Genomic DNA, 25,434 nt, shown 5'->3' with positions numbered 1-25,434 from the left:
AAGAGATAAATCTTTTATGATTTAATCTAAATTGTTCTTGGTCATAGGATTATTAAAAAGGACATTAATAATCCGGAAAGATCAATATATATATAATGGTCTTCATTGGATGAAGATTAATAGATCTCATTTATTAAATTATATATATAGATGGTGCATATAGAGATATGACCATTGAACTGACTCACTTTGAGAATTCCTAAATGGTTATAATTACCGTATATTTGTCAATAGGATATTCTTAAGATGAACATGGTAATAGAGTTTCCTTTGACTTGCGACTGTCATAGTAATTAACAATGTATTTATTATACTTTGATTCCGGACACCTAATACCCTAGGGTGCTAGTTGAATGGATATTGGGTATGATTTAAATACTTGTAAAATGAATGATTAGTCAATAAGAAATCCGTCAACTCTCGGTAAAGAGTTTGAGCTCTATGATTATAATGATTGAGATGAATAAAACCTTGGCCAAGGGAATTGAATGAATGAAGAAATGAGTTTCTTAGGTCATTTACAGTTCATTATAACAATGGTAACAAGTTAGAGTTTGACAATTAAACCATACTCTAAGGGTTAACCAAGAGCTGGAAAGATGGAAGGAATTATACTCTGTTCTTCTAAGGTTCTTAGTAAAAATATATTATTTCATACTATCGGGTCGTTGAGGAGTGTTGTTAGACGCCAACCTTGATTAGTAAATTTAGTATAACTAATTTACTACCCGCTCAGTATTGAACCTATGGGGTCACACACTAACGAGTGTTCTAATCTTTGCTGTAGAATTATTTAATTATTATTTTGATTTGATCAAATAAATAATTATATTAATTCAAATGGAATATTATTATATTAATTATATTAATTCAAATGGAATATTAAATGAGATTTGAGAATAATTAGTTATTCTATTTCTAAATTTGAATTATAAATTTGGATGAGATCCAAATCGATTATGTTTTAAATTGTTATGATATGATTCATAAAATTTAAAGGATTCAGATTTGGAATTTAAAGATATGATTTAAATTTGAATTGAGAATCAAATTTAAAATCAGTAACAAATTTTATACTATATATATGTATGTCAAGAGTAGAGGAAAGAGATAGATGAGAATAAAACACAATGGTTTTATTCCTTTACCTCTACACACATAAGTGTATGTGAGCCTAATTCTTGGAGAAGAATTTTATGGTGTGCAAAAGTTGCAAAGAGATTCTCAATTTAGATCAAATGTCTATTGGTCAAGGAGTTAACAGTAAAGGTTGGTCTCGGTGTGGATACGCATAGCGCCTTCGTACCATCGAAGGAGAAAGTGATTTTTACTAGCGTACACAGATATTTAGATCTGATCTATATATTGTATATTATTGGAATAAAGTTTAAGTATAAAATAGATCTTTAAGGATTACTTTTTTTTTCTTCCGCTGCGTGTTATTAACACATGGTAATCCTTCAGAATCTAATCTTCCATGAGTGATTACAAAACGCTCTATCCAATCTCTTGAAGGCTCTATCTTGGCTTTCCCATTGAAGACCACTCCAAGAGAATCTTGTTCCAATGTAGCCTAGATTAATGAACCCACAATTATTAATCCAGTTCGTAAATCTATTACACACTCTTATATTTACTGTCGCCACCCTTTTTTTTCAGATCCATCTTTAATCTCATTGAAATCTCCAGCCACTAACCATTCTCTTGTCATATTGTTAGCTATGTTGAGAAGCTTCGACCAAAAAAGTTTTCTATATTGAATTTGGGGCTAGCATAAACTGCTGTCACATGTATCATTTCCTTTCTCCTTGAAGTTGAACTTTCATGTGAATCTATTGGTTATGAGTCTCTAAAAATGATATGTTAAGGTCAGCTCCATTCCAGTACATCCATATTCCACCCACAAATCTTTGGACTTCTTTTAAGATGAAGTTAGAAAACTCAAGCTGATGAATAACTCTCCTAGCATTGTCACTGTTGCACTTAGTTTCCAGCAGAATAGTAATATCAGGTTTAATTTATACTATTTTATAATTTCTTTAAGAGTGTGCCTAAAGGATATGCTGGCAGAACCCCTAACGTTCTAGATAAGACTAATAATAAAGAACCAATAAAAAAGATTGGAACCAAATTTAACTTAGATGCATCTTAGTGTCCTTAAGGGCACTGATTTCAGTTGTGGTGAAGTCCATTCCCTCCATTAAGCTTAGATTTGGATCTCTTGCCTCTTTATCCATTTCCATGAATTCTTTTTCTCCATCATCCATCGCCATTGGGTTAGGTAGTCTTCCTTCATTTGGAGGAGCTTGAAGTGTTGATTCAATCCCTTCCTCCATCATAATTAGTGATGCAACTTCATTTTCTATCCAATTTTCTTCATGATGTACTATGATGGTGTTTTCTTTTGTTTCAATATTTGAGATTTGCTTTTCTTCTCCTTGTTTTTCTTGGTAATTTTTTGTGTTGGTTGTTCTTTTTATGTTTTCGCTTTTGTTTGCTTTTCAGCTTCATTAGTGTAAACAATTATCGCTGAATCTTTTTATTTTGGAAAAGTAGGAGAAGACAATAGCTTTATTATACAATGCATACAATAGGGGTTTAATTGAAATTAAAATTAAATTATGGGTAATTATTTAATTTTAAATAATTCCTAATTTAAAATTTAAAAGAAATAAAAATTCTGGTCAATTACCTAAATCCACCCAAAAACTGCTTCCCTCTTTCCCTTCGTTGTTATCTTCTAACCCTAATTTATTGGCACCATTCACCCAATAACCCTCTTTCCCCCAAAACCGTCACCGTCACTCTCAGCAATCATCCCACTCACCGGCGGTAGAAGCTCCACCACTGTCAACCATCGTCGGCCCCCGTAGCTCTTCCCCTGCGCGTCTGTCTCTCCTTCGCCGACAGAAAAAGTAGCAGAGGGCCCCATTCATTCTCGTCGCGCGTCTCTCTCTCAGTCGCCGGTAGCCATCAATGCGGAAGGCATGTCCTTTCCTTGTCCTCAGTTCTTTCTATTTTATTTATTTCATTGCTTTTAATTCTGGTTTCTGCATATAGATTAGGCTTAGGACTAGTTAATATCTGTTGCTAGATTCAATGTGTTTGCTGGCTGAATTTTATGGGTTGATTGCTGCTTCCATTGAACTGAATACTCACATGATGCACACCATATGCTCGATGAAATGCCTAAATGAAATCTTTTTGGTTAATTCTTATGTGTGGCCAACATTTGACTTAAATTCTATTCTCATAAGGCATTATAATTTACAATTGTGCAGTTTTATGTGATTTCTAATGATGTTTGAACTTGAATTTTGTTATGCACTTGTTTGTGATTTTTTATCAAAACACCAATTTGGTTAAAAATTCAGATGTTATCAATTGTTTGGCATATTTTTAAGAAGTGCATACCATATTTTATTGAGTGATTTGAATGAAATGGTTTATTCATGTTGGTTTTGAACATAAATGATCACATGCATCATCACTCGTTCTTTGAAGCTTTTGAGCAATTAAAATTAGTTTTCATCAATATTATTGCTTTTTGAACAAAGGGCTGTGTTTATGTGATTATTTTATACTCTTTGACATGAATAAGTGGGCTTCTTTATTATTGCCTTGATTATTGTCTTTGTGCTAATTTTGATTAACTCTTGCAAATTCAATACACAATTGCAGTAACCAAGCTTTCCAGCCTCAATTCACTCTAAATTGCTTTAGTCTAAGTTGTTTGCACGTTAATTGCATTTATTCCTTTATTAGTTACTTAGGCTTCTTAATTATGGAAAACCTCACTTTCTTTTGAGCATATTACACATTTTCAAAATGTTTTCCTCAACATTTTACATATTAGGTTTGTCTTCGTATTATCACTCCGCGGAAGTTCTTTAATGGAGTCCAATTTAGTTGAACCGCTGTGTCGTGTTCCATCTTCCGACGGCAATGAGAATTCATCACATGCACATGAACACGTAGCAAACCATGATGTCGTCGAGGGTGAGAAATCTAATATGGTGAGCAACGTTCGTTGAATGCATTGATAATGAATGGTTATTTTCATGTGAATTAGATGTTCATGCTCAATGCAAGTGGCATGTTTATTTTTATGTTTAATGCTTACCCAAATGCATCATAAATATTCATGATTCAACCAAATTTATGAAGATTTTATGTTCATGGTATGCTTTTATGTATGAGGAATTTGCATGTGTTAATTAAGCATGGCATATTAATGTGACGCTGGATGAAACTAGGTCTTTCTTGGACTAACTTTTATTGGTATATGAATTTACATGACTTAATGTAAATTGCATGTATAAACATGAGATTGTTGAATATGAAAAACAGCGAATGTTATTATCATCATTAAGATTTAATTTGATAATGAAAATTAAATAGCCAAGAGTTAGTTATCAACGGATGGGCGACTTAATATGCTTTCTGCATGTTCAGTTTATAATATACATATAATCACACATGATAAACACTAAATGAGTAAAAAAAACAACTCTAGTCACCATTGGCTCTGAAATCGATGTCTGGACTATGTGCTTGGTAGTTGTATCTACTGCATGTTCATGTATGTGATGTATAGTGACATTGTTTGTGCTGGTTAGTGAGGTTTCTTTTTTGGTCTATGTGCTTGGTAGAATGATTGACTTGATTTCTTTTTTTTGGTCGCATTGTTTGTGCTGGTTAGTGAGGTTTCAAGCAAATGATATATACTAAGGATTTATCTTATCATTTTTTTGGAATTGTAGGCCATGCAACTATCGGACGTTATTGAGGTTGGAAGTAAAGAGATGGATCTTGGTTATGAGGTTTGGACTCTAGAGGTCGGTGCTCATGTTGGCCACAATGAGCCCCACCAATTTGGTGGGTTCATGTCTTTGTTAAGCTCATTCGACAATAGTTAGTTTCTGTTGGACATGACTTTTAGTACGTAATTCATGTATTAGATACCATAGACGAAAACGGTTATCTGATCCAGAAAGAGTGGGTTTATTTTAAAAAAAAATTGGATGTTCGTTTCTAAATATTAATGATGTTCACCGTTATTGTATCTATCCGGATGGTTAATTTATTAATTTATTAGACAAGATAGATGTTCATTCTGATTATATGATCCCACTTATTGATTACACGATTATCCCCACTCACAAATGTTGGATGTTCATCTTTGCATATAACTGGATGTTCAGACCGCGATCACTATAGCGTCTGTTCAGGACGCTTCATGAAATCTTGGCTCAATGTCAAAACTCAAGAACTCAATGCTTAACAAATTCAAGTCATTTGACTTTGAAAAAGTAAACATAAATCTCTGGATAAAGACAGGATGTTCGTTATAGTAAGAATTTGGATGGTTACTTTCACAGAAAAAATAGATGTTCACTTTTCCTGTAACATCTGTTCAGAACGCTTCATGAAAACTTGACTCAAGTTCAAATTTCAAGAACTCAATGCTTAACAATTTCAAGTCGTTCCACTTTGGAAAACTAAAGATAAATCCTTGAATGAAGACATAGATAGATGGATGTTCGGTTTAGCTAGAATATGGATGTTTTCTTTCACAGAGAAAATGGATGTTCACTTTCATGCATTTGTTAGAATGTCATGCCTGAGTGAATGAAGACCAACATATTCACAAAATTACAAAAGGTAAAAGAGGGTCTACAGTTACGTCCTCCTAGTTTCACATAAATAAATTCCCAAGACTAGAACCAATGTATAAGCAAAACAAGCTTATCAAAAGTTACACTCTAGTATGAGTATGCTACTTTTTTCTGCCCTTGACCTTTTCCATAGGTGGTAATCCTTCAGCCCGTCGCATCAACGTCCTCGTGCTAGGTGCTCTGAGTATGCTAACACCTGATCACGCAATTGGTCCTCTGTATGTATGGGCGATGCCGTAAACATTTTCATACCTTTTTACCCACCTGATTCTTCGTATCAACTGCAGAAGTTTGGACTGATGTCATGCCGCTGACACCTGCAATATTTAATAACCCAGAAACAAGATATATAACAGGACAAGGTAACATTTAAAAAATCTAGTCAATATTTGGTACCAAATCCATATTCCTTACAACAACATGGCAGCCCAATTAATTGGTGTTTACAGCCAGCAATAGTGTTTCGAATATATTTTAAATTAGTCACTAATTTCAGTAAAAATTGGTTATTTCTAACTCAGATCAGAACTAGGGTTGCGCATCATACAAGGGTGTGTTGACCTAACAAAATCAACCAAAAAAAAGATTAAAACAAAAAACTGATCAAACATCAACTGATTTAATGAAGCCTTCAATCTAATAACATCAAATTGCCATTCACGATCATCAAAATCAATCCTCCAATTTTCCCTATAGTAAGCACATCGAATTAGGAGGAAAACTATATTCAAGGAACAGCGACGCGAATAGATACTAATTTAGCCACCAATTTCAGTTAAAATCGGTTCTTAGTAACTCAGATCAGAACCCAGTTTTTCCGTCATACATGCATATGTTTACCCAAAAAACAAGAAACCACATAGGGACATAAAAAATATAAAAAAAATCAGACATCAACCAAATCAATTCTCCATTTGCCCATTCAATACGCCTCTTTAATTAAAAGAAAAACCATAATCAAGCAAGCACTCAATCGACTGTGAAAACCAACCATCCGAATGCTTACTCAATTAGGCCACTCATTAAACCGGTAAAAATATCTATCATGAAGACCAACCATCCAATACATGTATAACACCCCTAAACAGAAAGGATTCCATCAGCATCAGTTCAATTGGTCCAATAGACAGGGTGAATCAGTTACCAACACAACAATCATTGATGTCAAATATTCTAACTCGATCCAACAAAATGGCAGCCCTATAAATCAATGTTCACAGCCAGAAACAACAACGCGAATAGATATTAAATTAGCCACCAATTTCAGTTAAAATTAGTATTTGGTATCTCATATCAGGAGCCAATTTTCGTATCATACATGCATTAGTTTACTTAAAAAAAACAATCCGTGTAAGAATGAAAAAAAAATAACCGATTCAATCCTCCAGTTGACCATATAGTAAGCATATTTAAATAAAAGGAAAACTATAATCGAACATGGATATATGTGATGCGTGAGCATCTTGTGTATCTTTTTCTAGTGAATTTGCATCTAAATTGTTGAATTTAATTAAGAATTAATTATATTTTAGCCACTATGGATGCTATTTTGAGTTTTGTACAATACTGTTTATTTTAGGTAGCATTTGGCGGAATTTGATGGAGTTTCTGCAAAGAAAGAGAAGAAGTCAAGGAGATGACCAGCGAATACCGACGCGGATGCATGGCTCACGCAACCGCGCGGAATGGAGGAAATCGCAATGACGCGATCGCGTGCCTGACGCGAACGCGTGGACTGAAATCTGCACAAATGACGCGAACGCGTGGACGACGCGGACACGTCACATGTGCCACGTGCAGAAAATGTAGAAAAACGCTGGGGGCGATTTCTGGGCTGTTTTGACCCAGTTCTTAGCCCAGAAATCACAGATTAGAAGCTGCAGAATGGACAAATCAAGTGGTCCCACCCATCAGCTGAAGACTTGTTAATTAATTCGAATTTAAATTCAAATCTTATTTTAGGAAAAGATATTATTTTAATTTTAATTTTAGAAATTTGATTTTTAAATTATTAGGATTAGTTATAAAAGGGATCCCAATAGGGTGGTTCCAACACAACATTCCACAACATTATTTCATACAAATTTACATTTCATATTCCATGAGCAACTAATCATCCATTGTTAAGGTTAGGAGCTCTGTCTATTGTATGGATTGATAATATTATTTTTCTATTTTAATTCATATTTTGATTTATATTTCAATAATTGTTTTCGTTCTTTATTTTATGAATCTGGGTGGAACGGAAGTATGACCCATGTTCTATTTGAGTTCTTGTAAAACTTGGAAAAACTCTTTACTTGAAAAATAGCTTGAAAAGATATTATCCTAAATTTCTAATTGTTTGTATTTAACGGGATACGTGACATATAATCTCTTTATTTTTGGACATTTAAGATTCTTGTGGCATATAAACTCGAATTTGATCATCACCCTCTAATTGGAATCAATTGACCAAGGAATTGGCAGTTGATGAATTTTAGAGGAGACTAAGAAGGTCTAAGAAATTAGGGTCTAGTCACAATTAGTTTGTCATGAATTAAATCTCGCATGATTAAAATAGTTAATAAGAAAAGTCAATCCAGAAAATAGATAACTCTAAAACCTTAACTGTCTTCTCCATATATTATTCCCATCTTAATTACTTGCCCTTCTTTAATATTTTTGCTATTGTTTAATGTCTTTAAACTCCCAACACTATTTTCTGTTTGTCTAATTAATCCTATCAAACGCTATTGTTGCTTAATCCATCAATCCTCGTGGGATCGACCCTTACTCACGTAAGGTATTACTTGGTACGACCCGGTGCACTTGCCGGTTAGTAAGTGTGGTTGTAAATCCCGCACTAAATTTTTGACACCGTTGCCGGAGATTGACTGTGATTAACAACTATTAGTTGTTTGATTTTTTAGATTAGGCGTTTTAATTTTAATTTTATTTAAATATTATTTTATTATTTTTTCAAAAAAAAAATATTTTTTTAATAAAATTTAAAATTTCGGTTGTTTTCTCTTTTTTTTTCTTCGTTTCCCCTGTTTCGTTTTATTTTTTTTTAGTCCGTTTTTATTTTATTATTTTATTCCATTTTTATTTTATTTTCATTTTATTTTCGTTTTTTGTTTCCGTTTCCTTCCATTACTTTATTTATTTATTTTTTTTATATATATTCTATTAGTTTGTTTTTATTTTTTTGTCTTTAATTTAAAAAAAATATATTTAAATAAATAAACTAGCACTAAAAATTTATTTTTTTTATTTCTGAATTTAAGTTTGGTGTTACCAGTCAATTTTATTTTAATTTTTCTGTTTATTTTTTTTAAATTTTCGAAATTTTTTATTTTATTTATTTATTTAGTATTTTTATTTTATTATTTTACACAAGTTACCTCACAGGAACTTCTCTGCACTCTGACGTAGAGAGTCCCATTTTTTCTTGTTTTTTTTTGCTTGTGTATGCGCAGGAATAGAGACAAAGAACATCTCTTAGACTTTGATCCTGAACCTAAAAGAACTTTCAGGCGACGTTTGCAACAAGCAAGACTTTGCAAGGCTGCAGAATCCACTATGGCAAATAATAATGCTAATGCCAATGTGGTAAATCCGAATGGGAATGATCAACAGAGGAGAGTGCTTGGCTCTTATTCTGCCCCTACTGCGGATCTTTATGGAAAAAGTATCGTGGTGCCTCATATAAATGCAAACAACTTTGAGTTGAAGCCACAATTGGTCACATTGGTGCAACAGAATTGCCAGTATCATGGACTTCCTCATGAAGATCCAAATCAGTTCATATCTGATTTTCTGTAGATATGTGATACTGTGAAGACAAATGGAGTGAATCCAGAGGTGTACAGACTCATGCTTTTCCCGTTTGCTCTGAGGGATAAAGCAAAGCTATGGCTAGATTCCCAACCAAAGGAGAGTCTGAATACTTGGGAAAAGGTCGTTACTGAATTTCTCACTAAATTTTTCCCACCAAAGAAGCTGACTAAGCTTAGGTTGGAGGTTCAGAATTTCAGACAGAAGGAGGGTGAAACTCTTTATGAAGCTTGGGAGAGATACAAGCTACTGACTAGGCAATGCCCTCCAGACATGTTCTCCAAATGGACCCAACTGGATATCTTTTATGAAGGCTTGGGTGAGATGTCCAAGATGAGCTTAGATACTTCTGCAAGCGGTTCATTGCACAATAAGAAGACACCAGAGGAGACTATTGAGCTGATTGAATTAGTTGCAAGCAACCAATATCTCTACTCATCTAACAGGAATCCTGTGAAATCTGAGACCTCTCAAAAGAGAGGTGTGTTGGAAGTAGAAGCTGTTAATGCTCTTCTTGCTCAGAACAAGCTTATGTCTCAGCAGATAAATCTACTTACTCAACAGATGGATGGCATGCAAGTCTCAGCTATCAACACTCAAAATTCACCCCAAGATACCTCCTATGACATGACAGGTAACTTTATGCAAAATGATAATTATGATTGTGCTCAATCCTCTTCTGAACAGGTGAATTACATGGGGAGTGGCCCTAGGAATCCCAACAATGATCCATATTCTAAGACATACAACCAGGGATGGAGGAATCACCCAAATTTTGGGTGGAGAGATCAACCTCAGGGACCTCAGAACTTCAACAATAGCTCTCAGGGCGGTTTTCAACAGAACAACTATAATAACTGCCAATTTCAGTCTCAGCAACAACAACCACCTCAGCAGGCAAATTCTAAATCCCAAGAAGATTCTAAGTGGGAGAAGATGATGAGTTTCGTATAAGAAACCAGAGCCTCCATTAGAAACTTGGAGGTGCAAATGGGTCAAATGAGCAAGCAATTACCTGAAAGGTCTTCAAATACATTCCCTGGTGATACAGTAGTGAACCCAAGAGAAGATTGCAAGGCTATTCAATTGAGAAGTGGTAAGGTAGCTGGTTCTGAGACTAAGGTCAATGAAGATCTAATTGAAAAGGAAGCTCCAGATGAGAAGAAGGAAGAAGTAGAGCACGCCCCTCCTAAACGTGCAGACAACCCATTTCCTGACTCTCTTGACACTTATCCCACCTTGCCAAAGGCCCCTGAATACAAGCCAAAAATGCCATATCCTCAGAGGCTTCAGAAGGCGTCCAAAGAAAAGCAATTCTCTAAATTTTTAGATGTCTTCAAGAAGCTGCAGATCAACATCCCTTTTGCAGAGGCTCTGGAGCAAATGCCTCTCTATGTTAAATTTATGAAAGAGTTGTTGACCCACAAGAGGAATTGGAAGGAGCAAGAAACCGTGGTGTTAACCAATGAATGCAGTGCTATTATTCAACACACCCTTCCTGAGAAGATGCCAGACCCAGGGATCTTTATCATTCCTTGCACCATTGGAGAAGTCGGCATTCAGAGAGCTTTATGTGATCTTGGAGCTAGCATCAACCTCATGCCACTTTTAGTGATAAAAAAGCTTCAAATTGAGGAGGTAAAACCCACTCGTATTTCTCTTCAACTTGCTGATCTTTCTATTAAATTACCTGTAGGTGTGGTTGAAGATTTACTTGTTAAAGTATGACCATTTATTTTTCCTGTTGATTTTGTTATATTAGACATGGAAAAGGAGGTAAAACCCTCTATTATACTTGATAGACCCTTTTTAGCTACAGGTAGAGCTCTGATAGATGTGCAAAAAGGTGAATTAACCCTGAGGGTCAATGAAGAACAAGTGGTCCTAAATGTTTTTGAAGCCCTCAAGCACCCCAATGATTCTGAGGGGTGTATGAAAATAGATGTTATTGAACCACTTGTTCAAGAAGTACTGGAAACTGAGGTACTTGATGATGCTCTAGATCCTATTTCTGAGTGTGAATTAGTTGAAGTTGATGATTCACCATCCCAAAAGGAGCTGATGAACACGCCTATAAAGGAGAAGGAAGCCCCCAAGTTTGAGCTCAAACCTTTACCTCCTTCTCTGAAATATGTATTCTTGGGTGAAAATGATTCATACCCAGTGATTATTAGCTCTTCTCTGAAGCCTGAAGAAGAAGAGGCACTTGTTTCAGTGCTCAAGAGTCATAAAACAGCTCTTGGGTGGACCATTAGTGACTTGAAGGGGATTAGTCCAACCAAGTGTATGCACAAGATCCGTCTTGAAGATGATGCTAAACCAGTTGTGCAACCACAAAGGAGACTCAATCCAACTATGAAAGAGGTAGTCCAAAAAGAGGTAATGAAGTTATGGGAAGTAGGTATTATTTACCCTATTTCTGACAGTCCTTGGGTAAGTCCTGTGCAGGTAGTTCCCAAGAAAGGAGGGATGACAGTGATCAAGAATGAAAAGAATGAGCTTATTCCGACAAGAACAGTCACAGGATGGAGAATGTGCATAGATTTCAGGAAGCTTAACACTGCTACAAGGAAGGATCATTTCCCCCTCCCTTTCATTGATCAGATGCTTGAGAGGTTAGCCGGTCATGCTTTTTATTGTTTTCTAGATGGATATTCTGGATATAATCAAATTGCAGTGGACCCTCAAGATCAAGATAAGACAGCATTCACATGCCCCTTTGGAGTATTTGCCTATAGGAGAATGCCATTCGAACTCTGCAATGCTCCAGCAACTTTTCAGAGGTGTATGCTTTCAATTTTTTCTGATATGGTTGAAAAGTTTATTGAGATATTTATGGATGACTTTTCTGTTTTTGGAAATTCTTTTGAATCCTGCCTTAAACATTTATCTCTTGTCTTGAAACGGTGTCAAGAATCAAACCTTGTTTTAAATTGGGAAAAATGCCATTTTATGGTTACAGAAGGCATTGTTCTTGGACACCGGATTTCAAGTAAGGGAATTGAGGTTGACAGAGCAAAGGTGGAGGTAATTGAAAAATTACCACCACCAACTAATGTTAAGGCAATTAGGAGTTTCTTGGGTCATGCAGGATTTTATAGAAGATTTATAAAGGATTTTTCTAAAAGTGCTAAACCATTGAGCAACCTGTTGGTTGTTGATGTTCCTTTTGTTTTTGATTCTGATTGTCTGCATGCTTTTGAAACTCTGAAGGCAAACCTTACCTCTGCTCCCATTATAGCTCCCCCTGACTGGGATTTACCATTTGAATTAATGTGTGATGCTAGTGATTTTGCTATAGGAGCTGTTTTAGGACAAAGGCATGGTAAGCTTGTACATGTCATTTATTATGCCAGTCGTGTGTTAAATGATGCTCAAAAGAATTACACAACTACAGAAAAGGAATTATTAGCTATTGTGTATGCTGTTGATAAGTTTAGGTCCTATTTACTTGGTTCTAAGGTTATTATTTATACTGACCATGCTGCTTTGAAGTACCTTCTAACCAAGCAAGATTCTAAACCAAGATTAATCAGATGGGTGTTGCTCCTTCAGGAGTTTGATATTGAAATAAAAGACAGGAAATGGTCAGAAAATCAAGTGGCTGACCATCTCTCTAGAATTGAGCCTGAAGCAGGAGTGCAACCACCCACAGCTGTGACTGAGACATTTCCGGATGAGCAATTGTTCTTCATTCAACAGGCTCCATGGTTTGCAGACATTGCAAATTATAAGGCCATGAATTTTATCCCAAGGGAGTACAGTAGGCAACAAGTAAAGAAGCTATTAACAGATGCCAAGTACTACATCTGGGAGGAACCATACCTTTTTAAAAGATGTTCAGATGGTATAATCAGGAGATGTGTCCCAGATGAAGAAACACAGCAAATTCTTTGGCACTGTCATGGTTCTGAATATGGGGGCCACTTTGGTGGTGAAAGGACAGCTACAAAGGTCCTTCAGAGCGGGTTCTACTGGCCTACTCTCTTCAGATATTCAAGAAATTTTGTGAAGCACTGTGACAGATGTGCAAAAGCCACAAATCTCCCTGCCAATCACGAAATGCCACAGCAGGGGATTCTTGAGGTTGAGTTGTTTGATGTGTGGGGTATTGATTTCATGGAACCTTTTTCACCCTCACATTCAAACAACTATATTCTAGTGGCGGTTGATTATGTGTCCAAGTGGGTGGAAGCTGTAGCTCTACCCACCAATGATGCCAAGGTGGTAATGAGCTTTCTTTAGAGATATATCTTTAGCCAGTTTGGTGTCCCAAGGACACTCATTAGTGATGGTGAAAGCCACTTCTGTAACAGACAACTGGACTCTCTTCTACATAGATATGGAGTCCGTCATAAAGTGGCAACCCCCTATCACCCTCAGACAAGTGGACAGGTTGAAGTTTCTAACAGGGAACTCAAAAGAATTCTAGAGAAGACCGTCAGTGTTTCAAGAAAGGACTGGTCTAGGAAGCTTGATGATACTCTCTGGGCATACCGGACAGCATACAAGACTCCCATTAGCATGTCCCCATATCAGTTGGTCTATGGCAAAGCCTGTCACTTGCCAGTTGAGCTGGAGCACAAGGCATACTGGGTAATCAGGTACCTGAATCTTAATTCAGAAGCTGCAGGAATAAAGCGGATGCTTCAGTTGAACGAGCTTGATGAATTCAGATATTCAGCTTATGAGAATGCCAAGCTCTATAAGGAGAGAACCAAGCTACTGCATGACAAGAAGATTGCCATCAGAATATTTGAGCCAGGACAGAGAGTGCTTCTATATAATTCAAGGCTCAAATTCTTTTCCGGAAAGCTGAAATCCCGGTGGTCAGGACCATTTGTGGTTACCAGAGCTTCACCATATGGTCATGTGGAGATACAGGAAGAGAATTCTGACAGAAAATTCACAGTGAATGGCCAGAGGTTGAAGCACTATCTTGGAGGCGAGACTGATCGCCAGAGGTCCACTCATCTGCTGAAATAGCAGAACTGACTGTCAAGCTAGTGACGTTAAAGAAGCGCTTGTCGGGAGGCAACCCGATAATTTCGTATCCTTAAGTTATTTTTCGTAGTAGTAGTTTCCTTACTTAGTTGATTTTTATTGAGTTCTTACTAATTTTCTGATCATGCAGCTATTTTAGAACAGAAACCGGACACTAAAAAAAAAAAAAGAAGAGCGAACATGACGCGCATGCGTCGCTGACGCGTCCGCGTCAGATGGGTGTGTGTGAAAAAAATAAATTTGACAGAGAGTTGCGAGGGAGTGGCGCTGGAATAGTGCCTTTGGCACAAATTGTTCCATGCGACCGTGTCGATGACGCGCCCGCGTCATGTGGAAAAATGACCTCCCACGCGTCCGCGTCATCCACGCGGACGCGTGACCCGAAAAATCGACGTAAAAGGTGTCTGGACAGAGAATTATGCTGGCTTGGGGCTGGAAGTATGCTAAAAGCACAAAATTGCCCACGCGAACGCGTGACCGACGCGTCCGCGTCAGTTGCACATATGGCCATCCACGCGATCGCGTGCATGACGCGAACGCATCGTATGCAAATTTGGCTCCCAAGCCATGCGAACAGAAAGTCACGCGGGCGCGCGGCTGGCTTCGCGCGAATCGCACAAAATCCAGGGCACGCGGACGCGTGCCTGACGCTAACGCGTCATTATGAAGCATGCGCGACATACGCGATCGCGTGCCGCACGCGAACGCGTCGGTTGCGCCGCCCAGTTTTCTTTCTCTCTCTCTTCCAATCCCTATTCTCGCTTATTATTTTATCCTCTTCTTTTTCTTTCTTCATAATAATTTATCTCTTTCTATTTTCAGTTCTTCTTTGCTTGAGGACAAGCAAACTTTTAAGTTTGGTGTTGACGCTTCGCTTAGAAGTTTTCTGTTTATTCCTATGGCACCAAAAGGGAGGCGAATCATCTTCACTAAGGAGCGCAACCTGAAGAATAAACGACTGCTAGGATAACTAAGGTGGTTGAGTTCCTTTCATTTTTTATTCCTCCCCTCTTTGTCTATGTTATGTTCCGATTTTCTGCTATTTTTCTTTGTTTGTTGCATAATCCTTTATTAGTTAGAATCCTAGGACTAGTTTAGTTCTCCCTATTGCTTTAATTCTGAAAAAAAAATGTCTCATGTATTACTCACTAAACTTAATTTCAAATAAAAAATACAGGAGTGATATATTGCATGAGAAAGTGGGTCTATATTGAAGAATAGTCTTATTTACTTAAATGTGGTGGTGTTTTCTGTGATTCTGAATGCATGACATGAATAGTGCATATTTTTTATAGTGAAGTTTATGAATGTTAAAATTGTTGGCTCTTGAAAGAATGATGAAAAAGAAAAATGTTATTGATAATCTGAAAAATCATAAAATTGATTCTTGAAGCAAGAAAAAGCAGTGAAAAATATAAAGCTTGCGAAAAAAAATTTTAATAAAATAAAGAAAAAAAACAAGAAAAAGAAAAAGTAAGCAGAAAAAGCCAATAACCCTTTAAACTGAAAGGCAAAGGGTAAAAAAGGATCCAAGACTTTGAGCATTAATGGATAGGAGGGCCCTAAGGAATAAAATCCTGGCCTAAGCGGCTAAATCAAGCTGTCCTAACCATGTGTTTGTGGCGTGAAGGTGTCAAGTGAAAAGCTTGAGACTGAGCGGTTAAAGTCATGATCCAAAGCAAAAAGAGTGTGCTTAAGAACTCTGGGCACCTCTAACTGGGGACTCTAGCAAAGCTGAGTCACAATCTGAAAAGGTTCACTCAGTCATGTGTCTGTGGCATTTATGTATCCGGTGGTAATATTGGAAAACAAAATGCTTAGGGTCACAGCCAAGACTCATAAAGTAGTTGTGTTCAAGAATCAACATACTGAACTAAGAGAGTCAATAACACTATCTGAATTCTGAGTTCCTATGGATGCCAATCATTCTGAACTTCAAAGGATAAAGTGAGATGCCAAAACTATTCAGGATTGCAGTTGTAAACCCCACTATAAGAAGAGACATGAGCTTAATCAAACTCTCATTCTCATGCAAATTCACATCCTAAGCTTATATTAGTGTTGGTTGCTTGAGGACAAGCAACAGTTTAAGTTTGGTGTTGTGATGCGTGAGCATCTTGTCTATCTTTTCCTAGTGAATTTGCATCTAAATTGTTGAATTTAATTAAGAATTAATTATATTTTAGCCACTATGGATGCTATTTTGAGTTTTGTACAATAATGTTTATTTTAGGTAGCATTTGGCGGAATTTGATGGAGTTTCTGCAAAGAAAGAGAAGAAGTCAAGGAGATGACCAGCGAATACCGACGCGGACGCATGGCTCACGCAACCGCACGAAATGGAGAAAATCGCAATGACGCGATCGCGTGCCTGACGCGAACGCGTGGACTGGAATCTGCACAAATAACGCAAACGCGTGGACGACGCGGACGCGTCACATGCGCCACGTGCAGAAAATGTAGAAAAACGCTGGGGGCGATTTCTGGGCTGTTTTGACCCAGTTCTTAGCCCAGAAATCACAGATTAGAAGCTGCAGAATGGACAAATCAAGTGGTCCCACCCATCAGCTGAAGACTTGTTAATTAATTCAAATTTAAATTCAAATCTTATTTTAGAAAAAGATATTACTTTAATTTTAATTTTAGAAATTTGATTTTTAAATTATTAGGATTAGTTATAAAAGGGATCCCAATAGGGTGGTTCCAACACAACATTCCACAACATTATTTCATACAAATTTACATTTCATATTCCATGAGCAACTATTCCTCCATTGTTAAGGTTAGGAGCTCTGTCTATTGTATGGATTGATAATATTATTTTTCTATTTTAATTCATGTTTTGATTTATATTTCAATAATTGTTTTCGTTCTTTATTTTATGAATCTGGGTGGAACGGAAGTATGACCCATGTTCTATTTGAGTTCTTGTAAAACTTGGAAAAGCTCTTTACTTGAACAATAGCTTGAAAACATATTATCCTGAATTTCTAATTGTTTGTATTTAACGGGATACGTGACATATAATCTCTTTATTTTTGGACAATTAGGATTCTTGTGGCATATAAACTGGAATTTGATCATCACCCTCTAATTGAAATCAATTGACCAAGGAATTAGCAGTTGATGAATTTTAGAGGAGACTAGGAAGGTCTAAGGAATTAGGGTCTAGTCACAATTAGTTTGCCATGAATTAAATCTCGCATGATTAAAATAGTTAATAAGAAAAGTCAATCCAGAAAATAGATAACTCTAAAACCTTAACTGTCTTCTCCATATATTATTTCCATCTTAATTACTTGCCCTTCTTTAATATTTTTGCTATTGTTTAATGTCTTTAAACTCCCAACACTATTTTCTGTCTGTCTAACTAATCCTATCAAACGCTATTATTGCTTAATCCATCAATCCTCATGGGATCGACCCTTACTCACGTAAGGTATTACTTGGTACAACCCGGTGCACTTGCCGGTTAGTAAGTGTGGTTGTAAATTCCGCACCAACATGCGACTGTGAAAACCAACCATCTAATTACCTAGTAAAGTATCCATCCAATTAAAGGAGAAAAAAAATATCTATCATGAACAGCAAACATCCAAGCAACAGCTAATTTCTAATGATTTCTCAGTACGTATAATCACTCATATCAGAAGCAAAATCAGTCAATAGTACAACATGCAACAGCGATTACTATTCAATAAATGAACAACTCAACCCACTAACCTTGGATGGTTAGCCTACTGCCGGCGGTGATGTTCGTTGTGGTCCTAGTGGATGATCGACAAGCAGGCGGGTAATCTTCCAGGATCGGATGCTTGGCTGCCACCAATGCGACGGGTTTGCTGGAGTCGATGGCTTCCGCGCGACGAGATGTGTGACGGAACAGGGCGAGGCTGATCGGTTCGGAGGGGTACCGCGCAGAGGCTGGGCTCCACTGACGCGGAGATGGTTAACGACAAGAGGGCGAGGGACTTGAGGGGAGCGATGAAGGATGCTCGCGAGGACGGGTCGCCTTCCAATGTTGCAGCTTCCGGCGCACGTGGTCCTCCATCGATGGGCATCTCTTCAGCGACTGGGAGGGTTTGTGGTAGGGGAGCCAAACCGTGGAAACCAATAGGATTGGGTAATTGGGGAACAATTTGAAATAGGATTAATTTGGGGGTGAGGTAAACTAAACAGCCATTAGGAATTAGGGTTATTGAGGGTTAATTTACTCTTTTAGTTTTAATTGGGCCCAATAAACAGCCCATTGTAGCTATTGTATACAAACTCCATTGTCTCCCTAGCGGGACTCTTTTATTTTTTTTGGCTTTGCCTGATACTTCTTTTCTCTCCTGTTTGATTTTCCTTCCTTGTGGCTGTATGGTTTTCTTCCCCTCTCTTTCTTACTTTCTTCTTCTGTTCTTCTTGCAGCTCCTTATGAATACTTTTTTGTTTAATCGGTATTTTTTCAATTTGTAAGACATTAAACCTGAACTAGTTAATTTTAGCTTGTTGTTTCTCATTATGTTTTCTTGTTTCTCCTCTATTTTTTGTGTTGTCTTCTTTGCTTTGTCTATTTCTCCTTCTTTCCCTTTGTACCACCATCCATGAACCATAATTCTCTTTGTTGTTTTCTTCCAAAACTTGTTTTTCTTTATCAAACTTGTTACTTGTGACATTTTTGGTTGGGACTTCTTTGTTAGTAGGTTGATTCTCTTTTTTGGTTTTTAAATTTTGTTTTCAAGATTATTGATAGCCGCTACTGTTGCTTCTTTTCTGTTTGGACAGCTTGCTTGGTCATGATCAATTCTCCCGCAATTATAGCAAATTTAGTGGATCTCTTCGTACTCCACGAGATACATCCTATCATTCACCATGTATTTTCCTAGGAGAGGTTTTGATAGGTCAACTTTTACATACAATCTGGCAAACTTCTCCCTGCTCATCCCTGCTATATTGACGTCTACTTCAATGATTCTTCCTATGAGATTTTCCATCGTTTTGTCATATAGCTTTATAGGCAAGTCCAACAGTCTTATCAAAGCTGTTATCTTGTCTATGGTAGCATTCAAAGGGTTAAAGTTTGGTTTCCAGAATTTTACTGTTAAGTAATGGCCGTATATTTTCCATGGCCCCTTCATTAAAGAATGATCAAAGTCTTCCTCAGCATAAAACTTGACCAGGTAATAATCATTACTGACATGTATGACATCTATGCTTTCTTTGTCACTCCACAAACTCTCAAGTCTCCTTGTTATAGCTGCATATCCAACTCTTCTTTTCAATAACTTAACTATAAGGGTGTTCTACCATAATTTTCAGGGCTTCCCTTCCATTTTCTCATTAATGATAATGTTGTAGAGACCCTCATCTCTGATCTCCATTCTTATTCCTTTTGGAGTGTAGTTGCTGTCATCTCTTTCCGTTCCTTGCATTTCTCAGGTTTGTCCTCTACTTCTTCTTCTTCACCAACTTCACCCTTAGATCTATTTTTTTTCCAGACCCTCTCCTTCCATTTTATTTCGGATAAGACCTTCTTTGACCATATGAGCAATAGTTCTTATATTCTCTAGACCTCCCTCTAATGGAGTACCATTAACCATCCATTATTCTTTTGTTGGTATGAGCAGTTAGGTTCCAGAAAATCCTTTTCCATCTTTACGCACTTTCTTCTTGCTTCTCTTCAAATGGTTTTGTTCCTCTTGAGAAGGCCGACAGTCATGCAGATCCCCTCCTGGGTGCCCAACGCCATCCATGGTGGCTGAAGATTGTAGATGGCGGTCTACTGCTATTATTATGATGTACAGAAAGAACTTCAACGACTAATTTTTTAGAACTTTGAGATTCATTATTTTTATAGCTATATGGACACTCTATACATATATTTCTGTGTTCTCTTTTTTCTTTTGTCTTGCTTTGTGTGTGCCCTTTTGTTCATTGGCATATTTTGTTTTTTATTAGACCAAAAACTTTATACATCCTTTCAGTTTTTTATTTCCTACATTATCTCTTAATTTGGTAGGTTAAAGACTTATTTGTTATAGATCAAATCTCTATTTAAAAGTTTATTGCTGGTCAATAAATTATTGCATATACAAAATATGATTTGAATTGTGACACTTATTTAAACGAATCAGTAAATTAATCACTAGACTAACCTAAGTTGATTATACAATATTCAAAATAACCATCCAGGTACTAGGAATAATAAACATCTCATATCATAAAACCACTTATCCCAAAAGCTTAAGCTGATTTTGCGGTTTACCAAGAATCAAACTCTTGATCTTTCGGATCTAGAGCTCTAATACCATGTCATGATACCACTCATCCCAGAAGCATGCGCTAATGAGAAAATGTAACACTAATGGTTATATCTCTAATACTCTCTAAACCTCTATTATACGCATTGTACAAATATTTCATTAGCTCTCCATACTTTCCCTACTTAAAATTGGTGGCTGTCTTATCCAATCTATTTGACTAAAAAAATTGTACAAATGTAATAATTATATGGGCCATATTACAACTTCAAAGGATATGATATATAATTAATGTCATAATTCTATAAATATTAAACAACTTATTATTAGATATATTAAATTGGCAACTTAAATAAATTGTATAAGAAAGAAGTAGTATTTAGATTTCTGTTCACAACTCAAAAATCTCTTAGCCTCCTTAAATTGGACTTTTAGATTAAGAAGATCTATTATATTTTTAGTGATGAAAAGAAATTCTTCATTGACACATGGTAAATTAAACTAATGCATGGCAATAGATAGAGTTGGAACTTATGGAACCATTTTTTAAAATAAATAAGATGATTATCTTAAAATGTTAGAGATATAATTATTTATATATTTTTTTTATAAATTTAAATTTAAAAAAAATAATTTCATAATATGGTATCAGATTTTTTATCATCGAAAGATTTAGAATTTGATTTTTGTTAAACAAAAAAAAATTAACACAAGTATTTCGGTTCAGTTCAACAAAAATTCCGATCTGATTGTGGATCACCGACTCGCCAGGTCACTTAATCCGAATCCAAAGGTGACTCGCGTGCCACCTCACGCTCTGCTGAAGAGACTTGAATAGCTAGCAAAAATTTTCAGGCGAATGGGCCCAAGTGAAGGAATCCACCGGAGTTCAGAGTACAAATGGAGAGGGATCTACCTCTCTCTAGAGGTACGTCACTTTTTTATCCTAATCAGTCGACTCATTGTACGGACACTAACTTTAACATCGGAATGTCTTTACAGGTGGCTCTACCCGTCGACCAACCGATGATTTGGACAGTTATCCTCCTCAAGAAGCTCGCGCTTAGGTTCAGATCCTCTATCTCACCCAATTGCTCTAGTCCAGACTTCATCCAAACCGCCATTCACTCAAGCATCCGAACAATAAGATAAATAATAAAAAAAGAGATTTATACAAAAAAATATGCAAACTTACTCTTATATAAAGAAACATATTAAAAATATAATTATTTATATATCTTTTTATCCGTTTAAACTTTGATGAGAAATAATTTCAATGATATGCAAGCTAGATATTCCTCGTTATTAATCATCATGTTTCCCTTCCATTCCACCATGCCAATATAAATATGCGTCATGTATTTAAAGTGTGGTAGGTATCATTCTACATACATAAAGGTAAATTTAAAGGGATTTTATTTCAAGAATACTATACACATTTTAAAGTCCTCACGGGTTAGATTTAATTTGTTGGGTATATAATTTAGTTGTAAAAAACAAAAATAAGAAAAAAAAATAATTCTATTTATCTGCTTAATAAAGTTGATTTGGTTTTATTGTTCTTACAAGATGTTAAGACAAAGCTAGTGACGCATCACGCATTCAACTAATCACCAAACCCTCTATATATACAAACACATTAGCTTCAAGAGAATAATCACACACATCCATAAAACGCATAGAAAATACTAATAATAATAATGAGTTCACGAAGTTCATTTGAGTTCCTTTTTCTCGTTATTCCTATGATTTTCATGATCATAGTACTTAATAATAATCCATGTTATTGTCGTGTGTTGGACCAAGCAGAGGATTCAAAGGTGAATGTTACTTTGAATTACCAAAGTCTTTGTGAAGGGTGCGCCCTTTACATAAAGAGCGACCTTGGAAATCTGTATAACAATTCAGAGCTAATGTCCATTGTCAACCTTCATTTCTTGCCCTTTGGCAATGCTCACATTGATGAAAATCAAACCGTCCAATGCCAGGTTCCATTTCCTTGCATTGCCTCTATATATCCACTACGGTAAAAATGTCAAATAGCGGCGATTTATTTTAACAATAGCAACAGTTTAGCTATAAACCACCGCAAAATCGCATTCTAACTGTTTGTGAACCGGTATAATTTGTCGCGCGGGAATTAGTTTTTTGTTTTTTCATATTCTTAAAAGATTTTTTATTTTTAATTTTAAATATTAAAATATTATTTTAATTTTAGTAACATTTTTTAAATATCATCTATATTATAGCCACTGTTTCTCTATTTTTTTAATCTTTATTATTTTTTAAGAATTTAAATATAAAATTTAACGTTTAAAAAATAAGACTTAAAATTTATAATTAAAAAAAAAAGTAGTTGATATTTGTTGAAAAACGTTGGTTTTTTTAATTAAATTCTTAAAATAATAAATATTTTGAACTAGAATAATTATTCTCATGTTTTATCTGGCCATGCATGCTTCGCATTAGATATCTAACTTTATTTCTTCTTTTAAATTTTGTTTGGTTTATACTTGATAGCATGGTCCAAATGAATGCTACTTGAATACCATAGAAGCATGTGCCCTCCACGAATGGCCATTGGTAAGGTCCATTTTTTTTGTATTATCATATATGTGTTTTAGATTTTTCAGTAATGTATCTATGAGAAATTAATTTATAAAAGTTTTATTTACAAATTATTTTATTTTATTTTTTATTAACTGAGGATTGTTTAGTAATATTATCTTATAGATTATGTTTCATCATTCATGTTTTTTAAATACCGTAATAGTACAGTTTTGGAGCATATATAATTTACTGTTCACCAATAAATAATCATGTGATACCTCCATTAAAAGTGTGTGAGTTTGAATATGAGGCAGGAAAAAAGCTTCGCTTTTATCAAATGTGTTGAGGTTGGTGTGCTAAAGAAAAGTGATGATGATGATGATGAATTAAAATCATTATGGAACTCATGTTGTGAGGAACTTAAGTTAGATTCAAACCCCATTAAGGATTGCTATGAATCTGGACGTGGAAATAAGGTCAGTTAATTTTTCACCTGCATTATACATACTAGCATTTGAAAAGTGATTATATATTTTAAATTAACTATGCTAAGTGTGCAATAAACTTCGTTATCAAAATCAACCACTAATATAAAATACATGTTAAAATATAAATTTACATTAAAAATAAATTAAACAAAATATGTATTATAAACAAATATATATATTAGTGATTTTTTTTTTTTTTTTGTATAAATAACACTTTTATTTTAAAATAACTACTACTAGATGAAACATATATAATGTGGTGAAAATTTTGTACAAAAAGAATATACTATCATTTAAATAATGTGTCCAAATTGCAAGTTTTTTTGTTCTTTTGGTTCCAATCTATAATTTCATGAATTATATGCAAAAAACTTGACCATGCAGTTACTTTTGGGCTATGGTGAAGAAAGCAATGCACAAGTTCCACCTCATATGTTTGTGCCTTGGGTTACTGTCAATGACGTTCCCTTAGAATTTGACATTGTAAGTATCATAAAAATAACCCTCTTTACTAATTATTATTTAATATAGTATTATTCATCAATTAATATATAGAATTATACTAACCTATTCTCAAATTGTAGGTGAAAATTATGATATAGTAATAAGTTACTTATTAGCAATTAGCAATTTTGTATGGTGATTTTTAAATAATATGAGTTTAGGTAGTTTATGTAATGTTAATCTGATATATTATTATTATTATTATTATTATTATTATGTGGCTAACTAACGAAGCTTCTCCTATTGGTGCAGTTTAATGTGAGTAGACACGTGTGTAACGCCTATAAGGGTTCTTTGAAACTTAAAGCATGCAATAAGAATGATATGCATGTTGCTGCCACCTCATCAGATGAAGAGTTTAAATTAACTCAAGCAGTGTGTTATGCTAATTAACAATGTGTAGGGGTTGTGTGTCAAGTGTCAACTCCATAATAATGTGAGATTAAATAATGTTTGTGGACACCTATCATCTTATTTGGGGAGAATCAAATTGAGTGAAATAATATTTATTAAATATATAGCTGCTTTTCTTTTTCCCTTCTAAAAAGTCCACATGTTATACGCTATACAACGGATTAAATAATAATAATAATAAATATGTTGATTTTGTATAGTATAGATATAGAACACAATTGTAGTACCGCCAAAAAAAAAAAAAGAAAAAGGAACTCAATTGTGTTAATTCTCTAATCTCTAGTATTAATTTTACATTTCAATTTTGATGGAGATTACATTTCTAGAATTGAATTTCCTGATTTTGATTTGCACTATTGCTTTTCATTTTCAAAGGAGGAGGCCCCATTTTGTTTTTGGTCTGGAACAGGCCGGTTTTTGTGACAGAGATGTACATTATGTGGGCCTATTTTGGGCTCAAACTTCGTTATAAATGGGCCAATATTCTAACTCCAATGCAAAGGCCTTGACCGTATTCTCGGCCTCATTTTCACCTCATTTCCCAAAAAAAAAAAGAGACAGCTACTTAAGTCAATAAAAAAGGTAAAGAGTTTAGGAAAAATTTAAGTGTACAGGAAATACCGGTGTTTTATTTGTTTTAACCGTTGATTTCAATTAATATATATTATATATATTTTTTATAATTCACTGGTGTTTTCGGTACACTTAAAACTCTTCCAAGAGTTTATACTC

General features: G+C 35.3%; 1 protein-coding gene and 1 non-coding gene across 2 annotated transcripts; one reads left to right on the top strand and one right to left on the bottom strand.

Annotated features, from left to right (window-relative positions):
- Window positions 1-9,668: 9,668 nt before the first annotated feature.
- Window positions 9,669-9,775, bottom strand: LOC112731381 (small nucleolar RNA R71). Its single transcript, XR_003167161.1, has one exon. It is a non-coding gene; the product is annotated as a small nucleolar RNA R71 (small nucleolar RNA).
- Window positions 9,776-22,394: 12,619 nt separating this feature from the next.
- LOC112729369 (gamma-interferon-responsive lysosomal thiol protein) lies at window positions 22,395-24,899 on the top strand. The gene is made up of 5 exons (XM_025779599.3): window positions 22,395-22,734; window positions 23,267-23,329; window positions 23,611-23,772; window positions 24,169-24,267; window positions 24,541-24,899. The coding sequence occupies exons 1-5, from the start codon at window positions 22,447-22,449 to the stop codon at window positions 24,679-24,681; spliced, it is 753 nt and encodes a 250-aa protein (XP_025635384.1). The 5' UTR covers window positions 22,395-22,446; the 3' UTR covers window positions 24,682-24,899.
- The last annotated feature ends 535 nt before the right edge of the window (window positions 24,900-25,434 follow it).

This window comes from Arachis hypogaea, chromosome 12 (assembly GCF_003086295.3).
Source record: "Arachis hypogaea cultivar Tifrunner chromosome 12, arahy.Tifrunner.gnm2.J5K5, whole genome shotgun sequence".
Lineage (NCBI taxonomy): Eukaryota > Viridiplantae > Streptophyta > Magnoliopsida > Fabales > Fabaceae > Arachis > Arachis hypogaea.
Note: the sequence above shows the minus strand (reverse complement) of the source record. Positions and strands in the feature narration are given on the sequence as shown.

Excerpts from the sequence above, each read along its gene's own strand:
- LOC112729369 (XM_025779599.3), top strand. The coding sequence starts at position 22,447 with ATGAGTTCACGAAGTTCATTTGAGTTCCTTTTTCTCGTTATTCCTATG. Across the intron at positions 22,735-23,266 it reads ATCAAACCGTCCAATGCCAG|CATGGTCCAAATGAATGCTA; the intron begins GTTCCATTTCCT and ends TATACTTGATAG. Across the intron at positions 24,268-24,540 it reads TTCCCTTAGAATTTGACATT|TTTAATGTGAGTAGACACGT; the intron begins GTAAGTATCATA and ends CTATTGGTGCAG.